Consider the following 13,656-nt stretch of genomic DNA (forward strand, 5'->3'; position numbering starts at 1 on the left):
CATAAACAAAGAATGGACGACAAAAATGAGAAGATAGAAAAGATGTTCCAACTTTTTTATCCCAATTCTAGATAAGTGTACACATGTACAAGGATTGAGATCTCATCCATGCAATCATATGAACGGTTGAGATCATGATAACAAAACAAAAAATCAAAAATAGGGTAGAAGAAAATAATAATAATAATAATAATAAAAGGTGGTGGCATGTAGAGGCGGTTGGTGTTTAGCCAGTATTTTATGTTTGCGTTGTTCGTTAGGTGATAGTAATAACACCATGTTTACGGCCGGGCTTAGAGTGTTAAATGAATAGCGTTGTTGTAGGTAATAGTTGCTCTGACTCATAAAACCAGTCAAATTATAATTAAAGCATTTTAGAATTATTTGTAAAGTATAATCTTACTTAATAAGAAATTAATGTAAAACTTAACATTTATGAATATCTTTAAAATCTATCGTGCAATGTGAACAATTAATCTTCTTAATCGAAGACAACTTTTTCATGATTTCACACATATTACTATATTAGGTTGCATTTGACACACAGATTGATGAGGAAACCCTCCCACATTGAAAGGGAAAAGGTTTAGGTTATTTGAATGTTTTACCTTGAAGAACAAAGTACAACATAGAGTTTTAAAATAGGATAATTTGAATTAAAAAAAAAAGAGAGAGAGAGAGAGAGAGAGAGAGAATTTTATTATAATTCTATGAATTTTATCAAGATCTCAATTTATTCTTTAGATTTTTAAATTGGCATTTTAATTTTTTTTGTTTCTTTTTAAGTTTTTGTATTTTCATTTCACTCATTCTGTGTAAAATTAATTAGCAAACACTAACTCCATTAATGCCATATAAGCAATTTTATCATGTCATGTGTTAAAAAAATAATTTTTATTATATTAAAAAACGCATTATTGAGCATTTTCAAGTATCATTTTCCCAATACTCTTTTTATCTTTTTATTTCTTGTTTTTCTTTTAAAAAATAAACAAGTGAACGTGAATGTACAACATAAATAAAAATGTTAAGAGAATGTTACTTATAAATACTTAGTAGCATTTCTCTTAAAAAAAAAAAAAAAAGCCAAAACAAATTAAAAATATATACATATATATAGATAGAAGGAGATGGAGCTACAAGGGCCGCAAGCCACCCCCACAAATTAAAATCAATTATTGATAATACGAAAGATTTGTTGATCATTTAATTAATTACACCACTTACACGTAAATAATCCAACAAAATAATATTACCTTAAAACAAATTATCTTAACGAGAAATAGAGCCCACGAGTTGATCTACATTCATCCTTCATGCGTGGCATTATTGTTGCAACCCAATCTGCTACTTGTGTGTGAAGTGTACACGTCCAAGATAGGGAAAGAGTGGCCGGTGAGGTAGCATACTGCTTAAGGTCTATTGAGACACGTGTGACAGTATTAATGGTCGGCTAGGACAAAATTAGGCAGATTGACTTTACTTTATCAGCCGAAAAATGATTGGATAGGCAAATTTAGGCAGATTGACTTAAAGCACAAGCAACAGACTCTCTAAAATCTATTTTCTTTTCTATATTTATGAAAAATTCCTAAAAACTCATAAAAAAAACACCTTCCAAATTTAACCAACATCAAATGGCATTTACAGTGTTTTTCAATGCATTGGGAAACACTGTAGACTCTCTATGCATTATTAAATTATAAAACATCTTATTCTCTCTCATTTCTCCTTCACATGTCCCAACAATTCTCTCTCCTCTCTCGTAGTTGCAATGATAAAAAAAAAATATTTAATTCATTTATGGAAAAATAAATGAATCTCTTGTAAAGTGTTTTTTTATAGGAAATCAAAAAGTAGTTTTATTCCATAAATTGAGAAAAAATGTTTGGAAAGCTGCTGCTAGTACTCTTAAGCTAATATATATTGATGTATCAATTTCCAGCCAATTGGGCTAAGCATAAGAGGCCCATTAAAGCCGAACACTTGAACCCAAAAAGACCAACTACTTGGGCCTAATAGCTCGGCCAACCCCCGAACTAAGAAGCAAGGAAGGGCTAGGCATAAGAGGCCCATTAAAGCCGAACACTTGAGTCCAAAAACACCAACTACTTGGGCCTAATAGCTCGGCCAACCCCCGAACTAAGAAGCAAGGAAGGGCGCATAGTAGAGGACCGCCCCTCCCGCCACCTCAACATATTATCCTTATATTTTTTTACAAGAAATCGAGTAACGTCTATAATGCAAACAAAAACGTACATGGCATTGCTTGACATTCGATAACGACTATTGAGGCGTACGCCACTAAAAGACACTCAATACCAATGATGATTAAACCGAAATTAACCGTCAATTGACTTTTGTGGTTCGAAAATCGGTATGAATTTTTATACTGGTGTCGATTTGGTTAATCGGTATAAAATTATTTTTATCGGTTAACCGAACCAAACTGACATTGGTATAAAAAATTTATAGTGGACCTTTGTTAAAGTTTGTAACAAATTTGTGAACATTTAAAACCATGAGAAGCAAAAGAATTTTTCACTGAAAATATATATGTTAGAAAAGTGTTACACTCGTTAAAGCTCCTTATCCTCGTTAAAACTCCAAGCCCGTATAGAAAAGATGTTATTTGGGCCCCCAAGATTGATCTCAGCCCAAAAACAACCAATTTTTTACTCATTTAAAAATATCATTGACCCAATTAAAAAAGGCCAACAGTTAACCGATTAACTGACCAAAATTAATTTATTACCAAAATTAACCGAAATTTTCATAATACTTTCTTATCGAAATGCTATCGGTGAATTACCCGACAATTGTTAACTGACCGATATTGACTTTTAAGAACCGATACCCACCTTTACTTGCGAGTCCAATATACAACTTTTTCTTTTGTCTGAAAACCTTTCACCTACTTGGGCATTGGAGGTATTCATTGCCACAAGCCTTCATACTCGTTCTTTCCTTCTCTTGCATACCCTCCCAACCTGGGCTTGATTGTGATTGTGTGATTTACTGCATCATCATATGTATTCCTTATTGGATGGATAACTTGGCTAATTATACCTTCGGTTGTTTTATGAAAGAGCTAAAACAATATAGCTATTAAGCTAATCACGGTCCCACTTCTCTTGCATACTCTTCACAACATTAAATTTTCCGGCCAACAACCAAGGAGATTTCTGAATCTAACTTCTAACTTCAACCAAGTTCAATCACAATCTCCTCAATCCTCATATCCACTCCTTTATTTGCTCGACAAACAACTGAAATTGACACCATCTACTCCTTCCCTGATCATGTGTATTCAAAATGATTCATTTCCAACAAATCCAAATTGAAGATGGCGATTTCCATGATCGTGAAGAAATCCCCATCTTGGAATAATATTTTTCTTTAGGTTTCGTTTGTTTTGACGTAAAATGATTTATAGAAAATGTTTTTCAGTGTTTGGTGCGAGGAAAAATAATAATCAACGAAAAATATTTTTCGTTTAACTGAAAATTTTTCTTTAATTTTCAGAAAATAGTTTACATTTTTAAAAATTGTAAACAATTTTTTGAGTTTAAGCATCTCATTCTCAAACCGACAAACTTAACCAAAACCTCGTCAAAACTCGGTTAAAAGCTAACTAAGACACCGTCGAAACCCACCGAAACACCATCGAGACCCCCAGTTACTTGCACAAGTCCATGAAGAAACAAAAGTTTGGCATGATACTTTTGGTCCGATGATTGCGCCCAAATCATGCCGTGCTCAATAAGCTAGTAGAAGTTTTCCTACAAAGAAGCGTGTAAACTACATTATTAAAGTTAAATTTGTCTAGGATGGACCTGGTAGTTGGGCCTAAGATGATTGAGGTCTAAAGTCTAAAGTCTAAAGATGATAATTAGATGGTTGCCAACTCGACATCCCGTTTCAGTTGAGAATTTATTAAATCTCAAATTATACAAAAATTTAGGATGTTGCTTCATTAGATTAAGGAGTAAGTTTTGGGTTAGACTACTTAATTTTCTTTGTGTCCGAATTTTTCTTCATAAAGACCACTCAATTAAATAAATAAAAATTCCAAGTTTTGCGCAAAACAGCGAGTCAAACTTATTTCAGAAGTTTGAATATTATATTGGATCCATCCCATTAATTCTCTCTCATTTCTTGGCAATTGTATTTTATTTTATTTATTTTTGTTTTGGTTTAAAAATGGATATTGTTGATGCAGTTTTTGATATAGTTTGAGAGCATTAAAGGAATCTCGGTTCGGAAACTAGGGAGACTCCGATGTTTAAGTTAATACTCTTATGTGGAGTCAAAATATAGCATGATCTAAGGTTTATTGAGAAGGATTTGATCGATCCCTTTACCTCATGCGTTGCGTCCATTTTATAGGGTTTTATGCAATTACTTTTCGTCGTTACAGGCTCCACGTTCATCTGGTGGTTGATAGACCATAGTTTGTCTTCATTCAAATAGTAGAAGGCGGTTGAGAGATAATTTCCTGAAATTCTGAATTATTATAAAACTCTACGTAACTGTAATTTATCTGAATGAAATTGCGTGAGTGGGACCTATAATAAATTTTATCCCCAATGGATATCATTAAATTTATTTTAACTCGCGCCACTAATGTTAAATTGAATAACAGTATAAAGTCAACCACTCTTAATTGGTAGCTTGGATCCAAAAAAGTAGAAGTTACATGGGTTGACCAGACAAAAATGAAAATAAATAATAAAAATCTAAATCGAAGAAGTAATTTGTGTGTTTGTTTTTTTAAAATATTTATATGTGAATATTTTTAAATCAAATTTAAATATCTTTTTCAGTAATTTTTTTTTCTACAAGTTGTTTACCATTATAACAAACGAATTTGTACATTGAATTTGGCTTGTCTTTTGTGAAAAATTCACTCGTAAAAAAAAATAAACGGTGAAAATAGCTTCAAATGAAAAAATAATTTAAATTCTTCCATATTCATAAGAAAATGTGAAGACCCCAAAAAAAAAAAAAAAAAAAAAGTTTTTTGAATTGGGCTTATACAGGGCCTAACAAGTTGAGTCCGAATAATTGGTCTAAATTTGGGCTGTAAAGCACTACAACCGACCACGGACAAGTACACGTGAACACCACGTCTAATCTCCCACAAAGTAAGAATTAACAAATCCCCGCTCTCGTAATCTTTGCTGTCCTTTACATTAACAACGGTTCTTTCTCCACACGCCACCAGGCGCGTGCCGCACACAGTTCAACCTCAAAAGGTGGATTCCCTTCGTCCTGACTCCTGAACCGTACTTTTGTGTGTGATGGGATGGTTGAGCAGTGGTGGAGCCATTTCAAACTGTCTCATTTCTACTGGCGCGTGAACCCCACGCTCCATGAGATGTCCTCCATGACTTGAGATTTTCCAGTACAAAGCCAAAAAAGCTTTGGCCTCCCTCGACATTTTGCTCAATCACCCTTTAGAATCAAATCCACCCTTTCAATTTATTTTTTATTTTTTTTAAAAAAAAGAAGATTTGGAGAGAAAATATAGTGGAGAGAGATATAATGGGGTTGGCAGTGATGGTGTCTGGTGGAGCCAAAAATGGGTATTCCTGGTCAAGCCACTTCTGGGCTTTTTTGAATTTTGACTGCACTCACTGTCAGAGTATATATGTCAAGTATTTTGACTGTGTCAACAATATCAACAATAATTACCTATTTAGCTTCTGAACAAACAAGAAAAAAATTGATGGGTTAAATAAATAATTTTTTTAAAAAAAAATCCAAAATTACTAGCTATTTTCAAAAAGCTCTATATAAATTGAAAGGTGTAAAACTTAAATATATCAAACTACTGGCAAATAAGCCACTTTGTTAGAGCTGGCCGATAGGTTAGATGGAAAAGTGGTCGCCTTCGATGGCAAATAAGCCACTTTGTTAGGGTTGACGAATAAGTTAGATGAAAATGTGATAGCCTGCTTTGTATAAATTGCATGTGACCACTTTTTTGTTTTTCTTCTTATAATATCTTTATTTTAAAAAAAATTAAAATAAAAACTAAAATGCTTAAAAAATAAAAACCCAAAGAGTGACTAAACCAGGAGGAGGGGTGGTCACGAGCCACCCTTAACCCACTGAGGGAGATTATGGAGTTGATCGGCCATCTTAGAATTTATTTTAAAAGAAATTAGAAAAAGTTAGTTTTAATAATTATAAATAGTAAATTCGGGTTTTTCAATTGCTAAGGTAAGGGTATTTTTGAAGATTTTGGTCAAAATTTGTTTTTTCATTCAGTCAAACAGTAACGTCAAGTCTTTTGACTTTTTTGTTGCATAATGATAGTTTGATGTAGGCAAGCATTGTAGCTATGGATTTATAGGAATTTTTTTGAAAATGATAAATACCTCAGGTTAAATGTATATAACCCAGAAATGAAATAGTGTGTTTATTTATTTATTTTTGTGAGTATGTTTATTCTCTTGGTGAAGGTAAGAACTGGTCTTCTGGGCTCTGTGACTGCACTCACTGTCAAAGCATTTGTCTTTTTCAACACGCAAGAATGAAAATTAGGTATGCATACATGATTTATCATCGTGCTCGCATGTCATGAATCCCAATTCTCAGACCCTTCCTTTTTCTCTCCTTTCCTACCTTTAAATACTTCACAACGGTGAGACGCTAAAATACACAAACACGTAAAACTACACAAACATACATACGCATATATATGTTTTATGTTAAATGTTTTAACCATCAAATCTCAGAAAGCTTGCTCCTGTCAATGTTGTGCCTTTGCAAATCTCTCTATCCAAAATGTGAGAGAGACTAAACTCTGAGTTGAGTCTCTGTTTGTTAGTAAATTTGTTGTCTCACTTTCTCATGTGGGTATGTCAGCTAAAAGGAAAGTCCTTTAGAGAGAGAGAGAGAATATGAGAAAGGGCATGCTTTTTTCCGTTCAGTGTAGAGTAATCTTCAAAACCCAGCCTTTCCAGCAATACCCAGTTGCTACTTGCTCCAATACCGTTTTTGTCTCCATCACCTTGATTGGGACTATTTAAGCGGTCGCCATCTTGGGGTATATTTGCATTTTATCTCTATTCCCTTCTTTCTTAAATGTTTCTTGGTGGGTCTGCGTCCTTTTTTTTTGTTTTAATTCTTGTGTGGTTTTGGCAGAGGTTTTGACAGTGAAACAACTCTACTTTTTCTTGTCTGCTTCTCTGTTTCTAGTTATTTACTCCCTACACATTCCCAAAATTTGTCTTCAATTTAGATGTGCACATTATAGTGCTTTCTATGAACTTTTGGATTAATTGCCTCAGAAATGCATCAAAGAGTCCATACCCAGTTCAAATCAGCGCTTGAGAAGCAGATTTGGGAGCACTTCTGAGATGGGTTTTTGATTTTGTCTCTGATCAGTTTGAGGTAATGGTCTCTTCTTGCTTTCTATGTTGGTTTCGTTTTTGAGTTGCCTATTTTCTGAGTCCTTTCCATTTGTCTTTGTTTTTTCTTCTTCTTTTTTCGTTCGACTCCCAAAGTGGGTACCAACTATTTGTCAAGAAACCAGAAAGAAATTTTAGGATTAGTAAATGCAAGTTCTTGGTGTGAAGATGAGAGATTTCCCATCTTGTTTTGGTGAAAATGGGGTTCAAGTTGCTGATTCTTCCTCATCGAACTCTACTAGGGCTGCCCAGAATTTAGTTACTTGTGTCTATCAATGCCGGTTACGTGGCCGGTCTTGCTTGATTACTATCACATGGAGTAAGAATTTGATGGGTCAAGGCCTTGGAGTTGGGATCGACGATTCGTCAAATCAGTGTCTCTGTAAGGTTGATATTAAACCCTGGTTGTTCTCCAAGAGAAGAGGATCCAAGAGTTTAGAAGCCTATTCTTGTAAAATTGATATATATTGGGACCTTTCTTCGGCGAAATTCGGACCCGGGCCTGAGCCTTTGGAAGGATTTTTTGTTGCGGTTCTCGTTGATCGGCAAATGGTTCTCCTTCTTGGGGATTTGAGAAAAGAAGCTTTCAAGAAAACTAGTGCCAGCCCCGTGCCTTCTAATGCTGTTTTCATTGCGAAGAGAGAGCATATTTTTGGCAAGAAAGTGTTCTGTACCAAGGCTCAATTTTGTGATAATGGTCAAATTCACGATCTTGTCATCGAATGTGACACTTTTAATGTCAATGATCCGTGCCTGGTGATCCGCGTAGATAGCAAGCCCGTAATGCAGGTGAAGCGGCTTCGGTGGAAGTTCCGGGGGAATCATACCATTCTGGTTGATGGGCTTGCCATAGAAGTTTTGTGGGATGTTCATAATTGGCTCTTTGGTGCATCACTTGGAAATGCTGTTTTTATGTTCCAGACATGCCTCTCGGCTGAGAAGTTGTGGGCTAGCCAGCCCCTTGCCGATCCAAGTCTAATGCCATTGTCTTTCTCGCAGAGATTTTCGGATTCTAAATCACAATGTCTAGGTTTCTCGCTGATTTTGTATGCTTGGAAGAATGAATAGAGAGATTTAATAGATTCTTCATTGAGTGCTAACAGAAGCTTTTAGTGAGTGTTGATTTTTATAAACTCTGTGATCGGATTTCACTAAATTTAATTACATGGTCCATTTCTTTTCTTCTTGTCCTTTTCCCTCTTCCGTGACATGAACCATTCATAGATTAGAGATAATTTTGATATTACTTGGCTGTATATCCTTCCTACATTGTAAATTTCATTGTTTTTATTGGGAATTTTATTCAAATAGTGATCATCTAAAGCTTCTCTTTGTTACCCTTCAAGTTTATTTATGCAACAAGCAGTGTAGTTTGGTGTATCTTTCTAACTTGTTGCATTGAGAGCTCCCTTCATCAGCAATGTGTGAAGCTGGTGTGCCTTTACTGTGAGTATGCCCTTCATTTTAAGTCAAAATCAATATTAAAGAACTAGACCTATTTCAGCATTTCCCTCTTGGCAAACAACTATTACTTGGGTTCAAATTCTTTTTGTTATAGGAGCTGAAGATATGGTGCTACAGCAAAGATGAATTCAGTATGGATACATGTTTGGCTTCCATGAAACAGGCACTAAATCCCTAATTTTCCCGCTCATTTCCTTGGTTTAACTGGCATGGGTACTTCTGCATATGATTTATCTACTTATGGCCAACAATCCATCAATGCAGGTATGATGCCCTAACTTAGCCATCACCCAACATCTTAACCACGTGAGGTTTAAATGTCCATTCTAACGGGTGGCAACATATTCTTTTGCTCCCTAAAACGTAATTTACTATAGAGGGGAAATATTGTTGTTATTTCCATGATTAATTAATCTGTGGCTGGAAGAAGAAGGAAAAAAAAGGTACAATAGTTTTGGAAGCATCAACAAGGTTCATTTCCTATGTCAAACTTCATGATAACAAAGGTTATTGGATTTTTAAGATTCAGGAACTTTTGTACAAGCATAAACAAAAGAGCACTGGAATTAAAAAGTCATGGAAATTATTTGATTTTTTTTTTCGCATTAGAATATTAAATTGAAATTAATTTCATATGTAGAAGAGTTCTCTTGTCCCCAGTAACCAACCACAATAGACAGAAGAAGATAAATATCATTCTCAATTACTGCAGGAATGTAACACATGGCAGGTAATTTCTAGCATTAAGTTTGTTGCATAAAGTGTGAATGTGGGCTAAATTCGAGATTAAATTTCTTTGGAAAATGCTGTAAATTTACAGAACAAAATATTAGAATGAAAATGTATGGAGAATGAATAAGTGAAAATAATATGGTTTTCTTGGCCTTGGCTGAAGTAGAAGAGGAGTAGCATGCTGCTGTCCTAGATTGTAGAGTGGTGGATAGATGGTTGTTGAAGCAAAACTGTAACAGCTTAGAAAGTAGTCTCATATTGGAAAAATGAATTAGATTATAAAGGTGCTCATAGTTGCTAAATTTCACATTGGTTTCTTATTACATAAGACTAGGCTTTATAAGTGATTCTAGGGAGCTCCAATTGTAATATGACTAGTCCTTTTGGAGTAATAACGCAGATATGGCTATAGCTTTTCTTGGATCATCACAAGTGGTATCAGAGCTACTTAGTAATATTGTGTGGAGCTGGAAAACTGCATGACATGGGCCTTGACCTTGACGAGAACATCATAGATTTGAGTAGGGGAGATTGTGAACTCCAAAAAGTTAGTTTCATGTTGGAAAGATAAATTACCCACATTAAGTGAGTAGATTATAAGGTGCTTATGAGTGTTAAGTCCCATATTGGTTCCTTACCAGGTGATACTGTATTTTATACGTGATTATAGGGAGTTCCAATTGTAACTTAACTAGTCATTTTAGAGTAATAGCGCGGATATGACTAGTGTTTTCCTAAAATTGTCACAAAAAGAGTGGAGAGAATGTTAGTGTCCTCTTAAACTACAACTCCTGCATTAGCTCATTCTTTGTTATTCATTTGTGGGAATTTAAGCAGTTTAGGCTGAAAATGATGAATGTTAAGACATGCTGATAAAGTTCAAGTCAGCAGGTACTTTCCCTGAAAACTGAAAAGAGGAGGGGAGAAGGGGGAGTTTGGCAAGTGATTTAAGTTGTGATTAGTTAATTGTTAATCTTGTATGTTTGCTAAAGAAATTATTCTTACCAAATCTTTGTCCCAACTCTTACTTGTGTGAGGTTTAAGCATGTTCGATAAAGTTACACACTGCAATGTCCTTCAGAGTTTCCTTACTTTCTTTTGGTACCTTAGATAAAAACCTAAACACTCTCTCTGCATTGCTATTTCCTGTTCATTATGTAGTTCCAAGAAGTCCGCCACTGGCTGCCTAAAAGTTTGTATTTATTTCTCTAATTATTGCCCCCTCGAAACTTATTGTGGTGTTGGAAACCTCAGAAAAGCATGGGATGTCACAGATTTCCTGCTAATCCTACTTGTAGACTCAAAGCAGAGACTAGAATTCTCCAACTTATGATTGGTGTATCAGTTTTAAAGAACTGCAGCCTATGCAAATTGAACTTCTCGATGCCATGGTTGGTCTTAAGTGATCTCTTTGTTGACGGGGATTGTTCTAGTACTTTTCTTGGTGCTAGAGTAGTTTTTGTAAGGTTAATTATATGGTAAAACATGGTATTCTATGATTTAGATTTCAGAATCTATCTGTTCACTTTCAGGTTGGCCTGTGGGCTTCTGTCTCTTTAGATATGGACACACAGTTCCTATTTGTCCTTGAAGTACTCTGCCACACACACAGAAGAATATCTGTCTTGGAAAGAAAATAGTCTACACAATTTGTAAACAGGAGAATGGTAAGTAATCAGGAGATTTGATTGTCAATGATGTTTGTGTTTTTTCCCATCTTACAGGCTGTTATTGGACTCCAAAGGAAACCAATTATTAGTTAAAAGCCTCTTTTACTGTTTGTAACTGTCCTTTTGTCTATGACTCCAGAAGAATATTTGGATAATGACAATCCATTGTCTAAGCAGTATGAATTCTATAATTAAAGAATTATGGATGTGTTCAAACTAGATGATCAATTTCCTTAGTGTTTTTTCATATTATAGAGATTAAGATGGTCCATTAAATTTACCTGAGTCATGTTTTGTGAATGAAATGAAGATTCCCGTGATGCCAAAGATTACACATTGACAATCTTGGACATAAATACATATAATGTTCTTGAGCATTCTCCATTTACTGTCTCCTTTTATGAGAGCTTCTGACCACTTTGTGTGAGAGAAAGCCAATGTTCGTGAGGAACATAAATACTTGTACATTAAATCTGCATGCTCCTGAATGCGACCTTTTCATCTCCCACCGACATTTACTGCTGTTAATTTATTTTTTTTCGGGCATATCCCTGTTGTTGAATTCGAGTAACTGAAAGAGCAGAACTGTTTTGTTACCATTTTTTTTTTTTTTTTTACACAATTTGAACCTTTAATTTTTATCTTATCACTATTTTTACTTCATGTATCTTGCCAGAATATCGATGCAATCTCCACCGTTCATTCTGAAAAATTGGACACATTTTACAACGACAACTTTCCATCTATCAGGCCTTTTACCCGATAAATATTGGCACTTTTCCTGTTTGCCCAGTAGATACAGACGTCTCCCCCTTTTACCTAGATCTACTAGCTTATCTTTACCTAATGGGAAATGCTACTTTTTTCATTTTCATCTATTTCCATCTATATTTTATTTCAAATTTACTATTTACTGTGGGTGATACAAATTTAATGATGAATTTAAAAAGAAATTAATGGGATGTAGAAGAATAATAAGGTTCTTTTGTAATACATGTTTAAGCTTTTCCACGTTCGTCGCCAGCGGTTGAAGTAAAATTTTAGACGGTCAGACCAGTAGTGGATCACCTGCAAAACAAAGGAAAAGATATTGAGAGGGGCGGCAAAAAACTTCCAATACTTAAGTTAGTGAAATATTTTAAGGGGAGAGAGTCATTCGTGCGTACCTCAGGTGCACCACTTTTAATAGGAAAGACTCTTATGTCCAACATAATAACATCGATGTCAATGGTGTGTAATTTTTCTTGTAGGACGTGACTTTCCTTGTTGCAATTAATGGCCATTAAGGGATTGATGTGTATAGTTTTCATATAGAGAATCTTCTAAAAGTGATTGATTTGAGTGAACCTAAGATGATTATTTAGTGTATAACCAAGTATATTGGAGGTCTCCTATCTCTTGTATTTCTTTTTTTAAGTTGCTTTATATCAAACTCTAGCAAGTTATATAACTCCAAAAATACTCCTAAAAGGACTTATAAAAATATAGTGTAACTCTCTCGAAATTAATTAACTGATAAATAACTCAGAATATCACCATAATCTTCCTAAGCTTATTTATTAAAGAAATAAGTCGAAGAGTTACTAGGAGTAGAACCCCCTGATAAGAGGGCAATGCAACAGAAGAAAAACATCTTTTTAGACCACAAGATATCCATTACAATTGAATCACATCATATAATAGCTAGTCATATCATAACCTACCAAAATAAGGATAAGATAAATGAGGTACAACACCAGTGCCTCGATGAGGTACAATTGCCAGCCACCACTAATTGTCCAACCGAGTCCATCGTCGAGTGATCCACATAACTAGTGGAATCGTAAGGTACAACCACCATCTGTAAATGGTTGCACTGGTCACTTTCAGCTGTTGGATCAAAGGCAAACAACTTAAACTTCGACCAAAGGGTTTAGACCATATACCAATATGCACATGACCCAGATTATTCACTTATATTTCCCATGATAGCCATGTCATATGATGTCATTAATCAATTTCTTTTAATGTATAAATTTACAAAAATTATAGCAGGAATCATTCATCTTCCAAAAACTCAATTTGTACAAAAGTATAGTTCACATCATTGTACAAAGCATTCTATGTGAGTATAGACCATAGAGTGTGATAAATAAAGCAGACATACCAAAAAGCTTGATAAAAGGTTTTCATGTGAATCTTACTCATTTCATTTGTGTGAATCTTCTAAATATACGTCCTCGTACTCTCCAACACTGTTCTCTGCAAAATATCCTAACGTAAGAAGGTTTTTTTTTTTTTTTTTTGACATGTCCGCACAAGAGGGGGAAGAGGGATTCGAACTAGTGACCTCCACTTCACTAAGTGTGGTCCCAACCGATTGAGCTACC

General features: G+C 34.8%; 1 protein-coding gene across 3 annotated transcripts; it reads left to right on the forward strand.

Moving 5' to 3' along the window:
- The first annotated feature begins 6,498 nt into the window (after positions 1-6,498).
- On the forward strand, positions 6,499-8,585 carry LOC132171507 (uncharacterized). 3 transcript variants are annotated; one of them, XM_059582834.2, is made up of 3 exons: positions 6,499-6,552; positions 7,302-7,404; positions 7,518-8,585. In XM_059582834.2, exon 3 carries the CDS (start codon positions 7,569-7,571, stop codon positions 8,487-8,489), a length of 921 nt encoding a protein of 306 aa, XP_059438817.2. In that variant the 5' UTR covers positions 6,499-6,552; positions 7,302-7,404; positions 7,518-7,568; the 3' UTR covers positions 8,490-8,585. The 3 variants fall into 3 exon arrangements, with proteins under 3 accessions (XP_059438817.2, XP_088367344.1, XP_059438816.2); XM_088511218.1 differs by lacking the exon at positions 6,499-6,552 and adding an exon at positions 6,630-6,652; XM_059582833.2 differs by lacking the exon at positions 6,499-6,552 and adding an exon at positions 6,667-7,057.
- Positions 8,586-13,656: the final 5,071 nt, after the last annotated feature.

This window comes from Corylus avellana, chromosome 1 (genome assembly GCF_965113065.1).
Source record: "Corylus avellana chromosome 1, dhCorAvel1.hap1.2, whole genome shotgun sequence".
Lineage (NCBI taxonomy): Eukaryota > Viridiplantae > Streptophyta > Magnoliopsida > Fagales > Betulaceae > Corylus > Corylus avellana.

What these genes read in the sequence shown, in the direction of transcription:
- LOC132171507 (XM_059582834.2), top strand. Translation starts at nt 7,569, where the DNA reads ATGCAAGTTCTTGGTGTGAAGATGAGAGATTTCCCATCTTGTTTTGGT.